Raw genomic sequence first — 26,940 nt, 5'->3', positions numbered from 1 at the left:
AAAATTGTCTGAACAAATGAGTACTGTGTTATAACTTTGACTCCTTCACTTGTGTAAGTTTCAGCTTGAGCTACTATACACTAAGCAACAGACTTTATTTCAACAAAGGTACTAAGGAAATCCCACAAAACATGAGGAAATGAACCACAAGCTCCACCAGCTGCCTGCACATGGAAATACATAACATGAATTTGTAATATTTCATGTTTACCTGTGAAAAAATAAAAAATTATATTTATATACAATGCAATTTAAGTCCTGACCATAAATAATAAAACAATAAATACAAATCCACAATACAATTCCCTTTAATTGCATTGGTTATAAATATAGGCATTTATGCCTCGTTTCCACTGAGCGGATCGGTTCAGTACGGTTCGGTACGGTACGCTATTTTGGGTGTTTCCATTATGAAAGTGTGCCATTAAACCGAACTGTACCGGACCATTCTGGGTCCTGCTTCAGATGTGGGGCCGTAGAAAATGGAACAGTTCCATTAGGGCGGAGATACAATACATTCCACTGATTGGTGGACGCGCTAGGCATTTTTTCTAAACCCTGAATGGTCCCTGATGGTCCGATTTGCAGTGGAAACGCTCACGAGAATAGACCGGTCCCATTCTAACCGCTCCAAATTTACTGACCCGAACTGTTCCGTTCAGTGGAAACAAGGCATTAGACAACCTTTTATTGTTTTACACAGTTATGAATTGTCTCAATCAAATCAACTTGTTATTTTACTTTTCTTCTTTTCAACTGGCTGTGTGTCAGCCAAATCTCTTCTGTTTGTTTTGGATAGAGCAGTGAATGGAGAGAAAACCTGTGTTCCTAGCAGTCTGTGTTTCCACTGTAACAAGCACATTATCTGAAATATCTCCAATATGGACACATGAACAAATACACTTTACAATATTTGAATACAGTAGGAAAGGGTTAGGACACCTCTGTGAAGTGTATTGCTGTCTGTGTATTCCCATCCAGGCAACCCTGTCCCTTCATTTCTTGTCATGGTACCAATTAGTAAGGGAAAATCATCTGCTTGGAAAGACAGACTGCGAAAAAAAACTAGAAGAAGTTTTAACACTTCCCCACTCTATCCAAAACTACACAAAAAAGTGTGGCCAGGGTTGGGCTTTAAAGTGGAAGTAAACCCTCCTATCGTTTTCAGCCAAGGAAGCGGCCATCTTGACCTCTGTTTATTCTGCAACTGCCATGCTGCTGTACATGTGACCTGTTATTAAAACCAGCCATTGGATGGTTTGGCAGTTTGGTTGAGAGCACAAACAAATGTGACAGCTAGCACTCCGGCATGCCAGGAATGTTAACTGTTTTTGTAACTATCAAATTGAAGGGTTTACTTCCACTTTAAGATGAATATTCATGTTGATGGCCAGAACACCATTAGGCCGGATTCACACTAGTGCGGTGCGAATTTCAGCTCTCTTATCTCTGCAGAGAGATAAGAGAACTGTTCAGCAGATCATCTCCGTTTTAGCTGCGAATTTGGAGACCTGGGAGCGGGGAGGAGGAGGGGGAAGTGTATTAAGGTGAATGAGAGAAATCCTGAAGAGAAATGAACACATCTGCAAATTAGATGCGTGCCTATAGAAGATAATGGGCCTGAATTCGCACCTGAGCCACACCGCAATGCCTAGAAAACGCACGTTTTTTCAGCAATGCGCAGTGCGAGTGCGAATGCATCGCACATATGTGAACCAGCCTCATTGAAATCATTGTATTTTATAATGTTATGCGAATTGGATGCGGTTTAAGCCGCAACCAATTTGCATAGGTGTGAACCCGGCCTAAAAGTCTGAAGTGTCTGAAGGGAAAACTGTTCCACTTGTCCTTACCATCCAATCAAAAAAAAAAATCCCCATTCTTTTTCTCATACTTAACCAGACACTTAGGGGGTCTATTTATAAAAATTAAATACATAGCTATTCTCTTCTGGTTGAATGTTCTTAGGCTATTGCTTTAGGCTATTTCCTCTTCTGGTTGAATGCTCTTATGCCCCCTACACACGATCTGAATTTCCGTCGGGATAAACTCAGACGTATTTTTCTGAGGGAATTCCGTTCAAGCTGTCTTGCATACGCATTGTCACACCAAATTCAGACCGTCCAAAATGCGGTGACGTACAACACTATGACAAGCCGAGGAAAATTAAGTTCAATGATTCCGAGCATGCGTCGACTTGATTCTGGGCATGCATTTTTTTTCCCCGAGTTCTACACAGACGATTGGAATTTGCGATAGAATTTTTTTTCATCGGAAAAAAGAGAACATGTTCTCTTTCTAAGTCTGTCGGAATTGCCGATGGAAAAAATCAGACAGGGCACACACACGGTCAGAATATCCAATGAAAAAATTACGTCTGACTTTTTTCATCGGAAATTCAGATCGTGTGTACAACGAGATGATGTACAACACTACGACGAGCCACGAAAAATGAAATTCAATGCTTCCGATTAGACGTCGACTTGATTCTGAGCATGCGTGGTTTTTTTCTCTGTCGGAGTTCCACACAGACGATCGAAATGTGCGATTAGAAATATTTTTTATCGGAAAAAAGAGAACATGTTCTCTTTCTAAGTCCGTCGGAATATCTGATGAAAAAATTCCATTTGACTTTTTCATTGGAAATTCCGATTGTGTGTACAAGGCATTAGGCTATTGTTTTAGGCTATATTCAGGGTTAATGCTCTTGGAGAATTCCTTTAAGCTATTTTCTCTTCTGGTTGAATGTTCTTAGGCTAATGTTTTAGACTGTATTCCCTTCTGGTTGAATGCTCTTAAACTATTGCTTTAGGCAATTTTCTTTTATGATTGAATGTTCTTAGGCTATTGTTTTAGACTTTATTTCCTTTTGGTTGATTGTGTGTAGGCTATTGTTTTAAGACATTTTTGCTCAAATGCTATTTTCTCCTCTGGTTAAATGTTCTAAGCTATATCTGGTTCTGGTATATCATGGTCAAATAATTTAATGCCGCGTACACACGATTGGAAATTCCAACAAGAAAAGTTTGATGTAAGCTTTTGGTCGCAAATTCTGACCGTGTGTAGGCTCCAACTGAATTTTTTTGTCGGAATTTCCGCCAAGAAAAATTTGAGAGCTGGTTCTCAATTTTTTTGATGGGAAAAGTTCTTGTCGGAAATTTCCGATCGTCTGTATGCAATTCCGACTGAGAAAAATCCTATGCATGCTCAGAATCAAGTCAACACATGCTCGGAAGCATTGAACTTTATTTTTTTTTTGGCTCGTCGTAGTGTTGTACGTCACCGCCTTCTTGACGGTCGGAATTTGGTGTGACCGTGTGTATGCAAGACAAGTTTGAGCCAAAATTCCATCGGAAAAAAATCCACGCTTTTCTTGTCGGAATTTCGGATCGTGTGTATGCGGCATAAGGCTATTTTTTAGGCTATATATTCTTCTGGTTGAATATTCTTACTCTATTGCTGTGCCTATTTTAGAGCGAAAAGAATTCCCCCACCCAAGTTGAGGAGGGTAAATAGTGGTAAAATGAATGACAACTGTGGCTTGATCACTAAGAATAGCATTTATTTTAAGTTTAAAAAGTCAATAGGACATTCATATAATTACAAATAGTGTGATATGAATGTATCCGGTACCTTAATTCCACCTAATTTCCCTCTCTATGCAAAATATTAAAAACATTGACCACCAAAAAGCATCCGGACGTCATATATTTGCATAGACAGTGGATGGAGGGCACATTGCCGCAGTATAGACTTTAAATGTGCCGTTTGTCCACTGTCTATGCAGATATATAGGGGGGAAATTAGGTGGAATTAAGGTACTGGATACCTTTATATCACACTATTTATAAAATTATATGAATGTCCACACTCCCTCACTGCACTGTGTTGTCACTCCTGATTTAGACCATTAACCCCTCCTACATTCCTCAACTCTATGACATTGGGGGGGGGGGGGGGATGTGGGATTAGCAGTTTACAGAAGATGGAGACAAGGACATTGCATTTCTAGCAAGATCAGCAGGTGTTTTGTATACTTTCTAAAAATGTTCTTAACCTGAAAAAAAGAAAACAAATGTAGCCACCACATCTAAGGACTGATGAGCTGCAATATATTAAACTTTTGTTTTTGAGATTAGATGTCTGAACTAAAAAGAGGGAGAACCACTAATCCTAAGAACCACTAATTCGGACTTTGAAGGCAGCAATATCGGTTAAAAAAAATCACATATTTTATTTATACATAGAAAATGAAAAATACAGTGCCTTGAAAAAGTATTCATACAGTACCTTTAATTTTACAAACAAAAACAGAAATATATTTTATTTGGGATTTTATGGGATAAACCAACGCAAAGTGGCACATAATTGTTTGTGCAGCGAGTCTGTTGACATTTTCCTCTATGCAGTTTGCTCAACACATGGGCTTCTTCCCTTAAAATAGCAATTATCTTATTAGATCAGACAACTTGGGACACCAACTGCTCGGCTACTTTTACTGCTCAGGTGCCCGCCCAGGGAGATTTTCTATGCAGGTGCTCACACACCTAGGCCAGTAAGACCTTTTTTTATAATCCCCCTTATGTGTGTCCTAAGGAAGAGGACCAACAAACCGCGTAGATGCACAGGGGGCTCACGCATATGTGATGATGCACTGCTAAGCACAATCTAGGTATATTTGGCCCCTTTTGTGGTCAACTGTATATACTGGTCGTTTTCAGCCGACTGTGTGATTATATATATATATATATATATATATATATATATATATATATATATATATATATGCTTTTTAAAGCGGAGGTTCACCCATGGAGAACACATTTTCCCCATAGCTGGATGCTCGTTTTGTCTAGGGGAATCGGCTATTTGTTTTAAAATATGATCCGTACTTACCCGTTTACGAGATGCATCTTCTCCGTCGCTTCCGGGTATGGGCTGCGGGACTGGGCGTTCCTTCTTGATTGACAGTCTTCCGAGAGGCTTCCGACGGTCGCATCCATCGCGTCACGATTTTCCGAAAGAAGCCGAACGTCGGTGCGCAGGCGCAGTATAGAGCCGCACCGACGTTCGGCTTCTTTCGGCTACTAGTGACGCGATGGATGCGACCGTCGGAAGCCTCTCGGAAGACTGTCAATCAAGAAGGAACGCCCGCTCCCGAAGACCCATACCCGGAAGCGACGGAAAAGATGCATCTCGAAAACGGGTAAGTACGGATCATATTTTAAAACAAATAGCCGATTCCCCTAGACAAAATGAGCATCCAGCTATGGGGAAAAGAGGAAAAAAAACACAAATGGGTGAACTCCCGCTTTAACTAGACACTGTATATGTATGTATTTTTCGTTTTCTATGTATAAATAAAATATGTGATTTTTTTAATCAATATTGGTGGTCCAATCTGCCTTCAAAGTCCGACTTAGTGGTTCTTCCTCTTTATCGTTCAAACGTTTATGTACGGATGTGGCTTAGGAGTGACCGTAATATTTTTGTTGAGATTGAATTTCCTTTAAAAGAAAGTTGCTGACTAGTGGTATGGCCAAGAAATGTGGTTCCTTCTTCAGACACTTCCCCTTCCAAGAAGCCAACATGTTTCAATCCTGTCATTGAAGAATCCTGCATTTCATTTTAACAATATTATCTATGAAAAATCATTCCATGTGTTGGCAATTTTTTTCATATTTTTTTTTTACATTCTGCAGATCAGTAATGATTTAAAGGCGCGGGCGATCTATTTAATTGATGATGTATGCAATGTGTGTGTGTGTGTGGTACAATCCAAGGACCCTTTTTTGATTATATTACTTTAAGGCATGCACAGTAATTTATCAAGCTAATATTTTAATAAGTCCTAGGGCACACAAGAACGGCACCATTAAATGATATCCAAATGTGATCAAAGCTCCAATGGAAAAAAATGGTGCCAAATTGATGTGCATGGCCAACATTAGATCAGTACCTTCCATGAACATCTATTAGGGCTCGTTTACACTTGCAGTGGTGTTCAAAGCCCCTCTGAAAAGTAATCCATGGCGGGCAGCTGACAGGAGGGTATGTGTGGGGGGGATCAGACATCATCATTTCACCGTCTGTTTTGACAATTGAAGGACCTCAGCACTGCGACACAACACTCAGTTGTAGTGTGGCCCAGTTAACTTTAATGGGGGTACTGCCCACTAAATGCCACAGCATTTTTGCCACAAGATGTGTACCACCTTGGGAGGCCACCACATTAGGTTAAAGCGGTATTAAACACAAAACCAAAAATTTAACATATTGCAGCTCATCAATCATTAGATGTGGTGGCTGCATTAGTTTACTTTTTTAGCATTTCCCCCTCTGTTTTCACTTGGATAGTAACACACCTTCTGTATTAGTGAGACATAACTCTGGATGAAGGAGCACATTGGGCATCTTTGGACAGCAGCATTGTTAACCTGGGGGGAGGGGAGTGTTAGATGTACTAACATATTTAGATACACAAACAAATTGAAGCTCCACTTTTTAAGCAGTTGCAGTAACAGCTTTTTTTCCCTTTGGGATAAAGGTTTTAAATCAATAAAACCTATCAGTTTACAGACTAAGGGGGTAGCAATGGGGACTCAATTTGCCCCCAGTCTGGGTAATTTATTTATGGCCAGATGGAAAGAGGACATGATTTATGCAAGGGATTGGCTGGTACTTACTTTCTACCGTAGTTACATTGACGATATTTTTTTTGGGAGGGTAATATAATTACATCAGAGAACTTTATAGGTATGCTAAATAATAATTCCCATAATATAAAATAGTCCCATAGTTTTTGTCAGGTGGAAATCAACTTTTTGGATCTAAGCCTAATGAATACTGGTTCTGGTATCACTACTAAAACCTTTTTCAAGCTCACTGTTAAAAATGGTTATATCCCATGTGGTTGAGGAATATTCCCGAGGGGATTTACAAAAATAAGATGTAATTGCTAAAATCTAAATCAATATTATACCCAAGCTGGTTTATTACGGGAGAGATGTGTGGAAAGGGGATATAATGTTGTTTCTATTAATAACACTATTCACCAAGTGGAGAATGTTGAACGAGAGTCTTTACTGACCATTAAAACTATTGATGCATTTTCCATAAGTTGTCTCTTCATCACAAACTTCTCCATCCAACACACTCAGGTCAAAAGATTGATTCTAAAAAATGACTTTATTTTAGGCTCAGTACTCCCAGAGCAGCCTAAGGTAGTGATCAGCAGAGCACCTAATTTTACATGAAAAATTGGCACCTAATGTATTTGACCCCCCAGTTAGAACAACTTTGTTTAATTATTTAAAAGGCTTTGTTTCCATGTAATAAATGTGTTGCCTATAGTGAAAATGGTCAGAGAAAAAATAATTGGCAATTTCACTTCCAAGTCCACAGGGAAGGACTATGCCATGTACTCCTTTATAACATGTAACACTAAATCTGTAGTATATCTTTTAGAATGTCCCTGTCAACAACAATACATTGGAAGAACCACCAGGTGTTTAAGGGACTACCTACAATAGCATGTATATAATATTGAGAGGGGTTTCAAGGAACACAATCTGTCAGCCCATTTCAGAAAGTAACATCATAGAGATGGCAGTTTGTTGAAATGTGTGGGTATTGATGTAGTCAACTCACATTGGAGAGGTTGCAATTGTAAAAATGATGTGTCTAAATTAGAAACCTGATGGATTTATGAAATTGACACCCTCGTTCCTCTAGGGCTTAATGTGGGCCTGGCTATAAATTGGTTTAATTATAATAGTTGATTGTGGTTTTATGTTTATTTTGATGTATTTTCTATGTATACTGTATTTTGTTATATATATATATATATATATATATATATATATATATATATATATATATATATATATATATATATATATTTGGTACAGATTCATTTTCATTTGTATTCATTATTTAGTATTAATTTTTATTTATTTATTATTTATTTATTTATTATTTTAATTTATTACATTCTGATATTCTTTATTGAATTTAGCATTTTTTATCAATGAACAGTATAGTTTTATCTTCATTTGTATTCATTATTTAGCATTCATTTTAATTTATTCTGATATGCTTTATTGAATTTTGCATTTTTTATAAATGAACAATTTCACTTATTTTGTACATCTCCATAAATGGTTAGTTCTATTAGTCATTCCAATTGCCACTAACTGCTCTAGAATACAATTATATTACTGCAGATCCCAAATTTACTAATTTGTTAAAGGGGTTGTAAAGGATTTTTTTTTCTCCTAAATAGCTTCCTTTACCTTAGTGCAGTCCTCCTTTACTTACCTCATCCTTCGATTTTGCTTTTAAATGCCGTTATTTCTTCTGAGAAATCCTCACTTCTTGTTCTTCTGTCTGTAATTCAACACCGTAATGCAAGGCTTTCTCTCTGGTGTGGAGAAAGCCTCTTGAGGGGGGTGAGCAGGAGTGTCAGGACGCTCTCTACTTTGCAGATAGAGAAAGGAGCTGTGTGTTAGTGGGCGTCCTGACACTCCTGCTCGCCCCCTCCCCCCTCAAGAGGAGTTCTCCACACCAGGGAGAAAGCCTCGCATTACAGCGTGTAGTTACAGACAGAAGAACAGGAAGTGAGGATTTCTTAGAAGAAAAAAGGACATTTAAAAGCAAAATGGAAGGATGAGGTAAGTGAAGGAGGACTGCACTGAGGTAAAGGATGCTATTTAGGGAAAACATTTTTTTTATTTACAACCCCTTTAACTTCCAACACTTGTGCTCTACAGCAATATGGTGGTGCCGCTATTTCTAGACTCTGGGTTGTAATTCAATTGTTTTTCACCCAAGCTCTAGGTAATAATACATTGGACCCTTTTCAAAATGCCGATATCGGAACTTCTGGTCATGCGGCCCTTTACCAATATGGCCGCTTTATCATTTGGCTATCTAAGGGGATGAGTCACTGACGTCAGCTGGAGGCGTATCCCTTGATAACGTGCGTGCGCACTAAATGCCTACATGTTGACGTCACATTCATCACAATTCTTGGTGCTATCTGGTGGATACCATTCTCTGCTTAATATTCTAATATCTCTGGTGAACGTGTATAGAACATCTATAGATTATACATTGGATGGACTTCTCACGTATCAAAGACTTTTTTTCACAGTTGCATATAATTTATTTTACTATCACCTGGATTGTTTTAGTTTATTGAATTTATTGTTGTGTACATTTAATTTGTCACTTTTATCAAGCTCTGCACATTTACTATTTGTATTTTCATCCCTGTAACTGCTACCGTATTTTCCGGCGTATAAGACGACTTTCTAACCCCTTAAAATCTTCTTAAAAGTCGGGGGTCGTCTTATACGCCTGTAACCTAACCTTACCTTATCCTAAGACATGCAGAATCGCGGCCGTACGTTTTTTCAAAAGCTGCGCCTCCTACGTCTTCTGTTCCGTGATAGGCGGAACACTCAGCTTCCCAGGAGGCACTGTGTTCAGTGTTCGCCTATCACAGAGGCCCTCTCGTCCTGTGTTTAGTGTCCGCCTATCACGGAGGCCCTGTCGTCCTCGGACGAAAGGGCCTCCGTGATAGGCGAACACTGAACACAGTGCCTCCTGGGAAGCTGACTGTTCCGCCTATCACGGAACAGAAGACGTAGGAGGCGCGGCTTTTGAAAAAACGTACAGTACGGCCGCGATTCTGCATGTCTTAGCATAAGGTAAGGGCACAGCGAGTCTGGCATGTAATGGGGCACAGTTTGGCATGTAATGGGGCACTGTCTGGCATGTAATGGGGCATAGTCTGGCATGTAATGGGGCACAGTCTGGCATGTAATGGGGCACAGTCTGGCATGTAATGGGGCGCAGTCTGGCATGTAATGGGGCGCAGTCTGGCATGTAATGGGGCACAGTCTGGCATGTAGTGGCACAGTCTGGCATGTAATGGGGCACAGTCTGGCATGTAGTGGCACAGTCTGGCATGTAATGGTGGCACCGTGAGGCGAGGCATGACTAGTAGGAAGGGGGTAGTCTTATACGGCGAGTATATCCCAAAACCAAAATTTTGGCTGGAAAATTAGGGGGTCGTCTTATACGCCCAGTCGTCTTATACGCCGGCAAATACGGTACATCTTCTGGAGGGCTTGTTCTTTTGGAAAACAACAGACTTACTGGCTGGATCGTGAGGTGATAAAAAAAGGAAACTTATGCAGCCATCACATCTAAGAACTGGTAAGCTGCAATATAATAAATGATTGCTTTTGGGTTTAATACTGCTTTAATATGAGCGGTTGGGAGGGGTGGAAAAACCACGGCTCAACAGCCAATTTTTTTACTGCATTTACCCCCCCCCCCCCGGGAACAAGTGTAAACAAAGCCTTAGGGATTCCCTTAGTGGGCTCATTCTATATTTTGCAACCTACAACAAAGGCTAGAACAGTACTTACTATTAATGCAGTAATTTCCACATTCTGCAACAAGTCAGCACAAAAAACAGAAATTGACACAGAGAAATAAGAACTGATCCTGAGTTACAATCACTGAACATGTTTTATATCGATCGATTCAACTACCTTCATCAAAATGATAAAACCTGAGATATCTTCATCCTTTGTCAGAATGATGCTGTATAAGTGAACAGGGCAAGGGCAGCGTTTAAAGTGCAGCAGCCCCCATCAACCAATCAGATTTCAGTTGAGATGATTTATGATTGGTTGCTATTAATGTACTTTGCACAGTGCTCTTTGCTTTGTTTAATATTCTTATGTGTGTAGATGCCTGAGAGATGAATTGTTTCATGTATCTGACCATGGCAGAGCAACACTCGAGATCATTAGACATGTGCAATTTGTTTAGTTCTGAATTTGTTAATTAACGAATTTCAACAAATTCATTCATTTGAAAAATAAAACAAATTAATGAAAATGCAAACTTTTCCGGAAATTCGAAAAAATTTGAAAATTTAAAAATTAAAAAAAAATCGGAAATTAAAAAAAAAAATGAAATTCAGAAATTTGAAAACCCAAAAATTCTAAAACCGGGAATGACTAATGGTGTAAGGTAAGCACTATAAAGAGCCGTGCAAACCACAAGGCCGGCCAGAGACAGTTAGAATTTCGAGATTTGAACAATGCGTGGGCAGACTAAATGTATCAAGTTGATAAATTGGATCAACTTGGGTACAACCAGCCTGCCGGATTATTACTAGCGGCTGTTATAGCTGCTAGCAATAATCACTGTCTTTTCCCAGTTGCTGTCAGCACTGTCTGTGTTGATGGGGGACTCATTAAAATTTCAGCCTTGCGACCCGTGGTTGCAGGAAATACATTTGCACTTTCTATGGCCTGCCTGAGTCTACTAACTAGACCTAAAGGGAGGATCTGGAGCTGCCTATGCAAATACTGGGCCGGATTCAGATACATTGGTGTATCTTTTTCGGCTGGCGTAACGTATCTCAGATACGTTACGCCGCAGTAAATTAGGGCGCAAGTTCCGTATTCAGAAAGAACTTGCGCCCTTAGTTACGGTGGCGTAACATATGTGTGTCGGCGTAAGCCCGCCTAATTCAAATGTGGATGATGTGGGCGTGTTTTATCTAAATTACATGTGACCCCGCGTATTTGATGTTTTTTACGAACGGCACATGCGCCGTTCATGAAAAAAAACAGTACGCATGCTCGAAATTACGCCGCAAATCGTCATTGCTTTAGACGTGAACGTAACTTACGTACAGCCCTATTCGCGAACGACTTACGTAAACGACGTAAAATTTTCAAAACTCGACGCGGGAACGACATCCATACTTAACATTAGCTACGCCTCATATAGCAGAGGTAACTTTACGCCGGAAAAAGCCTAACGTAAACAACGTAAAAAAATGCGCCGGCCGGACGTACGTTTCTGAATCGGCGTATCTACCTAATTAGCATATTCCTTGCGTATATATATATATGGAAGCGACACCTAGCGGCCAGCGTAAATATGTAGCCTAAGATACGACGGCGTAAGACACTTACGCTGGTCGGATCTTAGGGAAATCTATGCGTAACTGATTCTTTGAATCAGTCGCATAGTTACGACCGACCACACTCAGAGATACGACGGCGTATCCGGAGATACGCCGTCGTATCTCCTTTCTGAATCCGGGCCACTGACTTCATGAAAGTCTGAGCACAGGTCTGCCACTGCCTACATCCCATCATACAAGAGGCCTGATCATTACCACCCTGGGTGTGCCAATGTGCCGACTCTCAGAAATGTCATATTTACATAAATATACAGAGAAGGAATGTACAGTATACGACAATGCAAGCAACAATGGCTTTGCACTGTAATCTGTTCTGGCTTCTAGTTTTGGCAGCAAGGTTTTATATATTGAAGTGGCAGAATACATAGCGGAGATGTCCAGTAAATTCAGTTGTATTATTTATTAAACAATTTCTCTGGATTAGTGTAGGCAGAACAGATGTTTAACAAGGCAAAGAGAAATACACTTCAATGTCTTCCTTCCCAACTGTAGGGGGATGCTGCCACCTGGTGGTAATTTCCAATGGCAGCAAGCATCATCTACAGCTGTGTTTTTAAACCGTTTTTCAGTCAGGGCACCCTATAAAATTATGCACAATTATCTCAAGGCACCCCATTCTAAAATGTAAAAAATGAAACGAATAGTTTACATAATGCAGCGGCATCCACACATGTAGGACACCCAACATTAAAGGTAATTTATTCTTACAATGTAAATACACTAGTATTCCCGTGTTTCTCTTCTCCCTCATTCAGGAAATGTGACCCCCAGAGCTGACAGAGAGGGGCAGAGGAGGGACTTACAAGGATGTGTTCAGGCACCTGATGTCCTCCTGGTCAACCAATTATCTCATTGGCTGCTAGGCAGCTGACCTGCATGGTGCCCATGGTTGTAACGCTACACAATAAAAGTATGTGGCTTTGTGTAACAAAAAAAGTCAGGCTTGATTCACCCACCAGCTTGTTGACAAATTTTGGGCAATTTGAGGACATTTTGGGGTATTTTGCCAAGGCAACCCTGAAAAACCCAGAAGGTATCCCAGGGTGTCAGGGCACTCCTGAAAAGTAGCCCAGGGTGCCACTGCACCCATGAAAAACGTGGAGGGAACCCCAGAATGCCACGGCACCCCTGAAAACACAGAAAATACCCCAGTATGCCAGGCACGCTTGAAAAACCCAGAAGGTACCACAGGATGCCACAGCACCCATGAAAAACCCAGAATGTACCCCAGGGTACCATGGCACCCCTGAAAAACCTGGAAGGTACCCCAGGGTGCCACAGAACCCCTAAAAAATGGAAGGTACTCCAAAATGCCACTGCACCCCTAAAAAAAACAGAAGGTACCCCAGAATGCCACGGCACCCCTGAAAAACCCAGAAGGTACCCCAGAATGCTACGGCACCCCTGAAAAACACAGACTGTACCCCAGGGTACCATGGCACCCCTGAAAAACCCAGAAGGTACCCCAGGATGCCACGGAACTCCTAAAAAAAGCAGAAGGTACCCCAAAATGCCACGGCACCCTGGTTGAAAAAGGCTGGTCTACAGTATGCTACATTTATCATCTGTGTCATGTATCAGAACCAGCAATAATAAATCTAACATTAACAGGCATTGGTAATAAATCAATACATGGATATATCATTACAAATAATATGTCATCTGCCCACTTGTGTAAAATACTGAGAATAATTAATATAATTTTTTTTTTACCTTTTTGACAATTCTTCCCATCGAAACCCAGCGGACAGTCACATTCATAGCTGTCATGTTTGGGTCTGCAGCTCCCACCGTTGGCACAGGGTGCATCAGCACACGGATGGGCGGCATTGATCAGATTTACCCCAGAAACCAGGCCAGTCACCAGATTCATGATCCTGTCATTCAGTATAAGCTGCGTGCAAAAAATAAACATATTTCATGATTTTCACCATCATTGGGCCCAAATAAATATTCAGAACCCCTTTCCACCCCTCTCCCTCAGTCTGCGTAAGTCCTGCCACAAACAACATAATTCTTGCCCTATATGGGTGGAAGCCAAATCCATTTTTTAAATGCCAATACAAATTGTGGGACCGATCACTATACGAACCATTTCTACCTCTGTTGATGTGACCTAACTTAGAACCTGATATTATTCATTATTCTCTGACCTAATGTTTGAAATATGAGTTTACTTACTGCTAAATCTTTTTCTTCAAGGCAATTTAGGAACACAGGAATGCATAGACAATTAGGTTATACTGCCCCCTACAGGAAAAATGCAGCTTAATCCGACTCTCTAAGAATTTGTATGTTCTGTTTCACATGAGCTTGAAAAAGGTGACTCGAGTATAAGCCATGGGGGGGCATTTTCAGCACAAAAAAAGTGCTGAAAAACTTGGCTTATACTCAAGTATATACGGTATTTAGATCAGACCAAAATGAGGGACAAATGAGGAGGAAAGAGGGACATTGTTCCAAATGAGGGACTGTCCCTCAAAATCAGGGACAGCTGGGTAATATGCTCAATGGATGATAAAGAATTATCTCATTTTACTATCTGAGCTTTTTCCTTCTCACAGATGTTCTCTTTTTGTTGTAGGTTGTTTACTCAGATAAAAAAAAGATTACTGTACGTTTTCTCTGGCAACAACATAAGAAGATTCCATGGTTGATCTCTTGAACTTTTCTGCTCATTTACACTCCATGAACTGTTCCGATAACTGTTGGTCTGTTGCCCTTTTACCCAGGGGTCAAGTCCTGGGGAAAAAAGTGTGGGAACTCCCACCCAAGATCCACTCCCCCACCGAAAAAAAAAAAAAAAAAGATGATACGCTCATATGCATAATTACTAAACCGCATGTTTGTTTCGATCCACTGTACCTTCGTAATCCTTTGTTACTGCCCGCTTCCTGAATATGGATTCAGGTCTGCCGCGAGTTATCGCAGGATTTAGAAAGAAGCAAGTTATTTCTAAATCCCGCGATAACTCGCAGCAGACCTCCGCAATGTCTCCTGGGAACAATGACGAAAGCTCCTAGGAGACATTGCAGCATCGAGGAAGTGACGGAATACCCGCACACTACCCGATGAATCCATATACAGGAAGCGGCCAGTAACATAAAGGATTACTAAGGTTCGCCTGCCCCTGACAGTGACCTCGAGCTGGGCATCGCCGCTTAGTGAAGGATTGGCTCGGGCGGCTGGGCTGCTCTAGTCCTGCAAAGGGAACTGCGTTCCTGCTGTGAAAAAAGTGCAGGGACTCCGTTCTTGGACTTGAGCCCTGCTTTTACCATACAATGCTCAATTTCTATGCTTAGATTTGTTTACTGTTCTTAAGGCGGAAAGCAGAACTAAATTGTATCTGAGCAAAACAAACCAATAATGTAATTTAATTAATTTTTATTATTCAAAGCAAAATCCCCCATCCGCCAATGTCTCCATGTTTTAGCTTGTTGAGCAGAGGCGTTGCTAGGGGGGTGCGGGGGGTGTGGTCCGCACCAGGTGACACCCGCTAGAGGGGTGACACCATACCGTTTTTTTTGTTTGTTTTTTAGCTGACATGCCCAGCCTGCCCTGTGCAATCCCAGCCTGCCCTGTACCCCCCCCAGCCTGCTCTGTGCCACCCCAGCCTACCCTGTACCACCCCAGCCTGCCCTGTACCACCCCAAACAGCCATATACCACCCCAGCCTGCCCTGTACCCCCCCAAACAGCCCTGTACCACCCCAGCCTGCCCTGTACCACCCAGCCTGCCCTGTGCCACCACAGCCTGCCCTGTACCACCCCAGCCTGCCCTGTACCACCCCAAACTTTCCCATGCCACCCCAACTTTACCTGTGCCACCCTAACTTGCCCTGTACCACCCCAATCTGTCCTATGCCACCATAACTTGCCCTATACCACCCCAACCTGCCCAATGCCACCCTAACTTGCCCTGTACCACCCCAACCTTTCCCATGCCATCCCAACTTGCCCTATGTCACCCTAACTTGCACTATACCACCCCAACCTGCCCTGTACCACCCTAACTTGCCCTATACCACCCCAACCTGCCCTATGCAACCCTAACTTGCCCTACACCACCCCAAACTACCCTATATCACCCCAACATGCCCTATACCACCTTAACCTGTCCTATACCACCCCACTACACCAACCTGCCACTATACCACTCTATACTACCCTAACCTGCCACTATACTGCCCTATACTATCATTTACAGGGGCTGGTTTGGGGTGCGCCCCGTGCCCGTGCGCTGCCTGCTTGGTGCTGGGCAGCCTAGACAGAGGGGGGGTGACACCATGTTTTACCGCACCGGGTGACACCAACCCTAGTGACGCCACTGTTGTTGAGGAATCACTTTGAAGGACACCCCCTAGTATTTCATTAAAAAAAATGTCCAATTGTTAGTATGGAGAGGGAAAATTATTGACCAGACTATGCCTCTCTGGATCAAAGTCGGGGGTGCTTTCTGTAGTCTGTGTATGTTGTACCATTCTACAACTGATCGCAGTTTAAGAAACTCGACATACACAATCAATAAACTCAAAATATTCTCTTTTACCTGGATACACATAATATATAGTAAAAAAACAAAAACAAATAAAATATGATCTGTGCAATGATGTATCCGTCAACAGCCCATAGTGTCCCCTGTGCACTCACTTTCTGAATGCTGCCACTGAATGGTCGCAGGATTCCAGAGTTCTTCTTCACCATGTCATAATCTGGAACTCCACCAATGTAAATGTCGGGATTACATTTTATTTGAGTAAATCCCCCCTGAAAGATACAGAAATATTTATTAACAGCTTACATCATTTTACTGTAGGTTTCCAGATAGGTATTAAAGGTTATTTATTTTGTTTATTAGGCCCCTTTCACATGGGCTGTCCGATTAGGTACGCCTGTCAGTTTCTCATATGGACCTGATCGGGCCCTCTATTCACCACTATGGAGTGGCGGATGTCAGCGGACACATGTGTGCTGCAGTGGTGGCTGGTGTAAAAAAAATTTGGGGGGCGCAAACAAACTGAAAAAAAAAAACCTCAATTGCAGCCACTGTGCCCGTCAAACGCAGCTTATGTGCCCATCAATTGCCGCCACTGTTCCATGAAACGCAGCCTCTATGCCCATCAAACACAGCCACCGTGGCATCAATTTCCTCCACTGTGCCATCAAATCAGCCACTGTACCCATAAATTGCCACCACTGTGCCATCAAACTCAGCTACTGTACCCATCAATTGCTGACACTGTGCCCATCAATTTCTGACACTATGCCCATCAATTACTGCCAGTGTGCCCATCAACTGCTGCTACTGTGCCCATCAACTGCTGCCAGTTTGCCCATCAACTTCCGCTACTGTGCCCATCAATTGCCGCTACTGTGCCCACCAATCGCTGCCAGTGTGCCCCTCAATTGCCGCTAATGTGCCCATCAAATGCTGCCAGTGTGCATCCCCGTCCTCCCGGTACTTATCTGTATTGGTGAGGCAGCAGGTCACGGTCCTCCACGCTCCTCGATGTCTTCTGACATCCTCTGCTATGATTGGACGTCTGATAGGCGACATTCAGTCACAGCTCCTGTCGTTTCAGTCAATCAGGTGACAGATAACAGACCCGAGCACCTGATTGGCTGAGAGGCGGTTCAGTGTTAGGAAAGCAAATCACTTTCCTAACACAACACTGAGTGAACAGCGAACGCACAGCATGACGCCCGCTGTTCACCTTTTTGGACGTCTGTTAGAGTCTACGGTTCTAATCAGGTACTTCTGAAAAATACCCCGCCACTGTAATTCAGGTGCCCAGCGCCCCAAAAGGGGCCGGGCACATGAATAGGGAATGGCAGCAGCGACCATAGATAGATTCATGCAATGCATGAATCTACCTATTGGTGAGAGAGAGGTGGCAAGAGAGAGGGGGGTGACGCCCGTGCGCCCTTTATGGACCCACCGCCACTGATCTGCTGACATCCACTGCTATCTGATCCTGTCTGTCAAATCCAAAAACGGACAGGTGGTCTGTTTTCATCCGATCTCACCATAGAGGAGAGTGGGATTGGTTCTGTCTCAGCACAGTGTGCGGAGACGGACCTGTCATCCGCCTGATCTCAGCGGGGATCAGCAGAGCTTATTGCAAAATAGAAGGGTTAAGCTGCATGTCGAGCTACACACAAGGAAACATGTAGTGGGGACAGTTATTGTCTATCCCTTGTGATAGCAATAAAGTAACAGTGTAAAAAAAATGTTTTTAACTAAATACATTTTAATAAATAATAATATTTAATAGTCTTTCATATAAGTCTATGCCTTTAATAGTCTCCATCTTACATGAATATATATATCCAAACACATAGACCGCACATTCAGAATCTACATGCACATGCTGTTGTATGTCTGCTGGGTGCTGGATCTGGATCCCATCACTGCAAGGCTACAGTGCTAACCACTGTGTCACAGAGGCTTTTACAGTATTGCCTTCTTGCCATTGCAATGCATTTAAAGTGGTTGAAAAAAAAAACCTGCATGACAAAGGCATAATGAATTTCTTACCTTACATCAAAGCCCCCGCATTGGTCCTTGTCCCCCCTGTGGCAGCTACCCCTCTCCCAGCGGTTACTACCGGGTATTGTGGCTCGGGTGCTGTGATTGGCAGGAGCCGCAATGATGTCACTTCCGCGCATGTGCACTGGAGCCGCCTGTAATGACACGGTCACTAAAGCAACGGCACATACGTGCCATTGCTTCAGTTTGCCCCAGTGTGCATGTGCCAATGACATTGGCATGTGCAGGGGATATCTCCTAAACCGGGGATATGCAATTAGCGGACCTCCAGCTGTTGCAGAACTACAATTCCCATGAGGCATAGCAAGACTCTGACAGCCACAAGCAGGACACCCAGAGTCAGAGGCATGATGGGACTTGTAGTTTTGCAACAGCTGGAGATCCGCTAATTGCATATCCCTGTCCTAAACCGTACAGGTTTAGGAGCTATCCTGGGTAACTACAGCTAAGCCTTATTATAGGCTTACCTGTAGCATAAAGTGGTCTGTAAGGGTTTACAACCACTTAAAAGTATAGGAAAAATGACAACTCTGTCATTTTTGTTTCATGTGTCCCATTGGGAAGATTTCCCTTTATTTCCTGTCACGAAGACACATCAGGAGTTGAGTGGGTATTTCTTCAAAGTGACAAACAATTTCCACCAAAACATGTCCCCATTGGATATGTTCAGGTGACAGTTCAAAATGTCTTTAATTTCTGTTCTAGTGATAATAGTCACCAGGACAATAAGGATGAATCTCCTGAGCAGAGACACGGACGGCTAAAAAAAAAAAAAACCTTAGAAAGATGTTAATCCCTCAATACTTCGACCCAAAAATAAAAAAAGTTTTGGCATTAGATACACTTTAATTGCTTTTCAGATCCGAGAGATCAATAGCTAGATTCAGATAGCTTTACGCCGGCGTATCAGTAGATACGCCGTCGTAACTCTGAATCTACGCCGTCCTAAATTTAAGCGTATTCTGGAAACCTTAAATTAGGCTAAGATACGAGCGGCGTAAGTCTCCTACGTCGTCATATCTTAGGGTGCATATTTACGCTGGCCGCTAGGTGGTGCTTCCGTTGAGTTCGGCGTAGAATATGTAAATGCCGATTCAGAAACGTACGTGCGCCCGGCGCATTTTTTACGTCGTTTACGTACAGCTTTTTCCGGTGTAAAGTTAGTCTAACAAATAGCTGGCCTAGTCAATGTTAAGTATGGCCGTCGTTCCCGCGTCGAAACCAATACGTCCTTGCGGCGTACTTTGGAGCAATGCACACTGGGATATGTCCACGGACGGCGCATGCGCCGTTCGTAAAAAACATCAATCACGTCGGGTCACAAGTAATTTACATAAAACACGCCCCCTCATCCTCATTTGAATTAGGCGCGCTTACGCCGGCCCATTCACGCTACGCCGCCGTAACTTAGGAGGCAAGTGCTTTGTGAATACAGCACTCGCCTCTCTGACTTACGGCGGCGTATCGTAAATACGATACGCTACGCCGCCTCAAAGATGCACACATCTACCTGAATCTAGCTACCTGTGTAAATTTTGCATTGTGAATGGATGTTGGCTGTAGATAAGCAGGTAAACTTGTGTAGGAGGATTTGTATCATCTCTGTGTATCATCTGAGGCCAGTCACTTCATTGGGTATATGTGAGGGTCATAGGTGTGCACAGCCTATTGCATTAGGGTGTGCACCAAAAAGCTCAAACACACATGAGCGCCACCTGCTGTCACAGGAAGGAAGCTCTGGTGATTGGGAGCATACACCCTAAATACGAGTGTAATGTGTTCCTAAAGTTGAAACTAGCCTTTAATATAATGGGGGCATTTGCACCGGCCACTGGCATCCCCCAACCACCCACCTTGTGCCGCCCCTGGATAATCCTAATTCACATGGGGTTATTAGGGTGTGCCCAGGCACACCCAGCACACCCTGTGCGCACGCCTATGGTGAGGGTTTACATCCACTTTAAATTACACCCCAGCAATCTTTATTATTAATTTGCATATTATATCACATTCTCTGTGATGAGACTGTTGGTACAAACCTCAGACATCCCCTCTGCTTGCTTCTGGTTGTCCACTTGTAACAAGCCATTCTTAGCTGTTCGAGAGACTCGCAGTTCATGCCACTGGCCCAGGATTACCGGCTTCTCGCTCCTGAATTGAAAAAAATATGTCAAAAACTAATTTACAAGTACTAAGAAATGACCATATATTTTATATATTGGCAGGATTGTTCTTTTTTTGAGCCAGAAATGCACAAGTCAATGATAACCAATCTGGAAGCCCCCATATATAATACAAATCTAATAAAGGACTGTTGTTCTACGCTAACAGCACAGTTTCAATGGATAGGACAGTCTCAATCAGTCACCCAAGCAGCTTCACAGACAACCATATAAAAGCACAATAATGCTGAGTACACACGATCGGAATTTCCGATGTGAGCTTTTGGTCCGATATTCCAACCGTGTGTAAGCTCCATCGGACATTTGCTGTCGGAATTTCCGACAACAAATGATTGAGAGCTGGTTCTCAATTTTTCAGATAACAAAATTTCTTGTTGGCAATTCTGACCGTGTGTATCCAATTCCGAGCAACACAAATCCTACGCATGCTCGGAATCATTGAACTTCATTTTTCTCGGTTCGTTGTACATCACTGCGTTCAGAATTTCCGAGCAACATTTGTGTGACCGTGTGTATGCAAGACAAGTTTGAGCCAACATCTGTCAGAAAAAAATCCATAGTTTTGTTGTCGGAATGTCCGATCGTGTGTACATGGCATTAGACTCCATGCACACCGGCTTAAAAAATAAATAAAAAATGCTGCTCCTAGAGGAGTTTAGAGTTTTGCCTGAAGATGCAACCAATGTTATCCTATGTGTCTGAGCACATTAGGCAGCCTAGAGGCATTTTTTAAGCTCAGCATTTAAAGGCAGACAAAAAATCTTCTTTTTGAGATTGTTTTCTGGCAAAAAAAAAAGATGGCGTTTTTTTTAATGCTAGTGTGCATGGCGATTATATAGGCAAGCATATGAGACATCTAAGGAGATGACTATTATTGATAATTTTTTTAAACTTCTCTAATTTACTTTTAATACTTGAGATGTATTTACATACATTTCTTAATTCTAAGAAATCTCTTCCTTTTTTTTGCATATTTGATAGTGTAGTATAACACTTTTTGATCGCTGCTTTCCCCTTTTTTTCTTTTTCACTGTTAACAAGCGCAATATTTTTTTCTTACATATTGATCCTTATACTTATTATTGCAGCTGTTTTTTTCACTTATTGATTTGGGTATTATCGCACTGATGGATATATTTGAATTCAGAGCAAACCGTGTTGTCAATACAGAGGGTGTTTTCGAAGCTTTTAAAGAGGGAGATGCAGATCTGGGGGGACTTTTTATGAGGTTGAAGAATCTCACTGTTTCGGAAATACACACCCAATGGGACATTGTGTTTTTAGATACTTATCTGGAACAACAAATAGTTCCCAGGAGTCTCCGGTGGGAGATTGCCCCCCAAAAGGGAGAAACAGACCTCACTGGTTGGTTTAAATATTTTAATGATGCTGGTTTAAATCTTCCAAAGTTCTTGGGTGAGCGGAAAACCAGCAAACTCAAGAGATTGGATGACGAAATCAAATTAATTAAAGAAAAATTGGTTCCCTTTATGTCATCTGAGGAGTATCTAGATAAATCTAAAAATCTGCTTAAAGTGCTAGAAAAAGAGGAAAAAGAACAAAAAAAGAAAAAGAAAAAGAAATATAACAGGGATATTGCAGACTATCATTCAGTCCTTGTCTTTGACTGGCAAAAGAAACTTTTGGCAGAAGAACAGGGTGTGTCCAATCCCTCCATGGACACCATCCCTCCTCATACGGGTCAAGCCAGCGGAGCTAGTACCTTAGGATACCCCTCTACTGGAAGTGGCCCTCAGGTCAGATCCAAAAATGGAGGTACCCCAGGTGGGCCCTCTAAGAAGGGTAAACGACCTTTTGTGCCTTATACTAATGTGGGAGGGAATGGAGGAGGACAGAGAGGTATACCTTTTCCCCCTCCCGGTTTCCTCCCTCGGGGCGGATTATACCCACGCCAGGGAGGCTCCATTGTTCGAGGGAGAGGTGGACAGTATAGACCAGCTACACCTGCTAACCATATGGTTGCCAATCAGTTGGGCAATCATTACCAGGAATATCTGGGAAACACTCATAACAGAGTACCTAACTATAATCCACCTCCAACTTATAAAGAGAATGATGTGGTTCATTACACAGGGGATTATGAAACAGGATATAATGTGCTGACTCAAAACAGTTTCTTGCCCTTGGGTAATATTGTGGAAATGGATGTTGGGACCTATCAGAACCCATTGGCGACCTATGGTGACATGGGTGCAAGTGGGGGATTGTACTCATTTGAGGATTTACAAGTGGATGGTCAAGGGCAAGGTCAATGGGTTTTTCCCCGTGCAGGACAAGGCCTAAAAAGACTGGGAGAACTAAAAGAGGGACTAGAGGGGGGTGGCGAGTACAGTCCCAAAAGACAGAGAATGTAGTAGGTAAGGGCATTTTCAATCTTAGTGCCCATTCCCTAACTGGCCCAGAAATTGCTGTGTTGGATAAAGGACTAAAGTATGCCCCCCCCCAAGAATTTGAATAAATTCGCTACGTACATGGACATACATAAATATGTCCGGAAGCTGAACGTTCAGCGTTATATTGCTTCCAACCCTTTTAACCCCTCAAGAACCCTCACTCATAACTATGTCCATTCTGGTTTATCCAACGCTTCCACCTACAATCCACCAGGCCATTTGGCACCTTCTCTGAAGGTTTTCAGAGATCTTGTTTTAAAAGACTTGGAAGCTCTCCAAGTTAAGAATGTAAGGAATAAACAAATTTTAGAATCGGGAATTGAGTCCCTCTGTGCTAATAAAAATGTCATTGTCCGTCCGGCGGACAAAGGTGGGGGGATTGTGGTCCTCAATAAAGAGGACTATATGAAAGAGATGTACCGCATATTAGCGGACACTGATACTTATACCCCTCTTATTTTTGATCCAGGCAATAAATATAAAAAGAGATTGGTTAAGTTGGTCGATAAGGGCTCTGTGTTACATATACTGAACAAAAAGGAAAAGGCTTTTTTGGTCCCAGAGTCTCCTCGGACCCCTATCATTTATTACCTGCCAAAGGTTCACAAGAACCTTTCTTGCCCCCCCGGGACGGCCTATAGTCAGCGGTATAGATTCCATCACCTTCCGGGTGGGCAAGTATATAGATTTCTACCTACAACCTTTGGTACGTAAAATGCCATCTTATGTCAAAGATACGAGGCATATTATCAATCTGCTCAAGGATCTCACTCCGACTGCGAATCTTTGGATGGTGACGGCAGACGTCACCTCATTATATACTGTAATCCCGCACCAATTGGGCTTGGAGGCAGTTTCACATTTTTTAAAAAGAGATTCAGGTTTGCCTAACAGACAGGTTGGGTATATTATGGAGTTGCTTGAATATGCGGCCCCCCATAACTATTTCTGGTTCAATGGCCAGTTTTATAGACAAGATAGGGGTGTCGCCATGGGGGCCAAATATGCCCCCAGCTTGGCGAACCTCTTTATGGCCAAGTGGGAGGAGGATGTCGTCTGTGTCCATACTAGGCCCCAGATTCTTCTGTGGGCCAGGTACATAGACGACATCCTCCTCCTATGGGATGGTGCCGAGATCGACTTGATACACTTTTTGGATGCCTTGAATATTAATAGTCGAGGTATCCATTTGAGTCGAGAGGTAAGCCAGGAGAGAGTTAACTTTCTGGACCTGACCATTTCTGTCACTGATGGTGCCTTTGTTACTGCAACATTTTTTAAGGCCACGGACAGGAATGCTTTTATTCCTAAGAATAGCTGTCATCATACATCATGGCTAAAATCTGTTCCTAAAAGCCAGTATCTCAGATTAAAACGCAACTGCACTGAGGATGCTACTTTTGTGGAACAATCAGGTGTTCTCACTCAGCGGTTTTTGGAAAAAGGCTATTCTAGTGCCTTTTTGTGTGATACTATGGCAGCGGTGCAGGAAGTGAATAGATGTGATCTTCTAACTGTCAGAACAGATAGGTATAATAATAATGGTTTTCGCAATCCCTTTATTACCAACTATTCTTGCCAATATGCGAATGTGAAAAATCTGGTTGTGAAACACTGGCATATTCTTAAAAACGATAAAATCCTGGGAGGTTTATTACCTGACAGGCCACAGGTGGTGTTTAGAGGGGCACCCTCATTGAAAGACAAATTGGCTCCAAATATCTTGAATCCACCCAGTATGGATTCAAGGTTTTTCTCGGGCCTCACGGGCTACTATAAATGTGGCAAGTGTCAGGTCTGTTCCCTCAATGGGTGTAATTCTAGGAGAACCACTACCTTTAACTCTACATGTACATCTAAAAGTTATGCTATAAAACCGTTTATTACGTGCTCTACTACTGGGGTAGTATATATGCTCCAATGCCCATGCGGGCTTCAGTATGTGGGTAGGACCAAGCGCCCCCTGCAGGTTTGGTTAAACGAGCATATCAACAATATACGTTTGGGCTATACTAAACATTCTGTCTCGAAGCACTATTTAACGGCGCATAACAGAAACCCTAAAAACACTATCTTTCTTGGGATAGATAAGTACAGTCCCCATTGGAGAGGTAGCCACCTTGTAAGATCTATCTCTAAGTTGGAAATGTCCTGGGTTTACAAACTTAAATGTTATACTCCCTTCGGCCTAAATATAGAGGTGGATGTCAATTGTTTTATTGCAAATGCCTAGTTCATGATTTAGGTTGGGTTTAATATTATACATCCATGTACCCTATGCAACTAATTTTGTATTTAATAATATTTTTAATTCCTTGTTTATTCCTTATGATAATGTTTTAATTATTTTTGAATGCCATTAGTTCATCGTTATGTGGCTATTCGTATGATTATTGCCAGCATTGCCGTGTTTTCTAGCCAATTTAACGGCATTTTCCAGCCAATTTGAGAGTTATGGATATTGGCGGAATGTAAGCTCGATGTGGTGTCTAGAGGGTAAATTACTGCCATGGGCGGGTCGTTTTGTTTCCCAATTACCATTCTCTGGAGTCGCATGACTGTACACCTGAGTTGCTTGGCTAAGCCCTCATAGAAAGTTTAAGTTACAGAAACAAAGACATTCTTTTTTTTTTTTTTTTTTTTTTTCACTTCAGACTCTACCTCATAGAGTGCGTGTTTTATGCTCATGTTCTGCGTACCAGCCCATTGCATCTCTATTAGCATTATCAGGTTTAGCATCATCAGTGTCGCTTTTCTTTATACCTCTTTATTTATTTATTTATTTATTTATTTATTTTTTTATATTTATTTTTCTTTTTTTCCTTTTTTCTTTCTTTTTTTATACCAAAAATTGACCATTTCACATTTTTACCCCCCCTTACCCCTACCCCTCCCCCCCCCTGTCTCACCTTAGACATTCTCTTCAGACCTATGGGTCTTTCTAATTTTCTTCTAAGGGAGCGTTTAAATTTCTTCCCGTAGCTTTTCTGCGTAACTCCATGTTTTCTTGAAAATCCTCCAGTTTTCCCATTTTGTGCTTAATAAGATATTATTACCCTCTAACCCCTCTTTCAGTTCTTCCATTCTGTATGTTTCTTCGACCGCGTCAATCCATTCCCACATTAAAGGGGGGTCTGGATCTTGCCACCTTCTAGGAATTAATCTCTTAGCGGCATTCAGGAGGTGTGGTACCAGTGAGTCCCTGTACTTTTTAATGCCTTCTTCTCCCCCATGAAATAAAACAACCCATGGGTCCATCTTTATCTTTTTCTTTGTGATCTCTTCCACGCAACCCAATATATTTTCCCAATACTCTTTTATCTTGGGGCATCCCCACCAAAGGTGTGCCATATTTCCTGGTGATCTACAGCCCCTCCAACAGTCCCCTGTCTGCCCCTCTTTAAATTGTTTTAATTTATCCGGTGTCATATACCAACCGGCGATGCATTTATAACACATTTCCGCCGTGCGGCTGTCAACCGCAGAGGAGTGAGTCAGAGCCAACAATCTCTCTATTGTGGTCCTATCCCGCTGTGTGCCCAATTCCCTTTCCCATTTTTCAATGAATGGAGGTATGTCCGGCTCCCCCATCCTCAGTAGGATCCTATATAGTTTTGAAATAATACCTTTGGATCTTTCTGTGGTACAAATTTTCTCAAGATCTGACAACTGGTCTCCCGACCTCAAAGGGTGGGGAAGACCCTGTATAAAATGGTTTAGCTGCTGATACCTCCACTCATTGATTTCCATTAAATTTTTATTAAGTTTTAACTCC

At 42.1% G+C, this 26,940-nt stretch overlaps 1 protein-coding gene across 2 annotated transcripts in view; it reads right to left on the bottom strand.

Moving 5' to 3' along the window:
- The window catches only part of EGFLAM (EGF like, fibronectin type III and laminin G domains), a 273,167-nt gene that overhangs the window by 8,482 nt on the left and 237,745 nt on the right, over positions 1-26,940 (bottom strand). Inside the window, exons 16-19 of one of the 2 annotated variants that reach the window (XM_040338563.1) lie at positions 20,608-20,719; positions 16,669-16,785; positions 13,733-13,913; positions 10,440-10,463 (exon numbers count right to left, since the gene is read on the bottom strand). In XM_040338563.1, the coding sequence (XP_040194497.1) occupies positions 10,440-10,463; positions 13,733-13,913; positions 16,669-16,785; positions 20,608-20,719 (434 nt within the window). The remainder of the gene's footprint in view (positions 1-10,439; positions 10,464-13,732; positions 13,914-16,668; positions 16,786-20,607; positions 20,720-26,940) is intronic. The other variant, XM_040338572.1, reaches the window with a different exon arrangement.

The sequence above is a fragment of the Rana temporaria genome, chromosome 1, assembly GCF_905171775.1.
Source record: "Rana temporaria chromosome 1, aRanTem1.1, whole genome shotgun sequence".
Lineage (NCBI taxonomy): Eukaryota > Metazoa > Chordata > Amphibia > Anura > Ranidae > Rana > Rana temporaria.
This window is presented reverse-complemented; position numbering and strand designations above follow the sequence as displayed.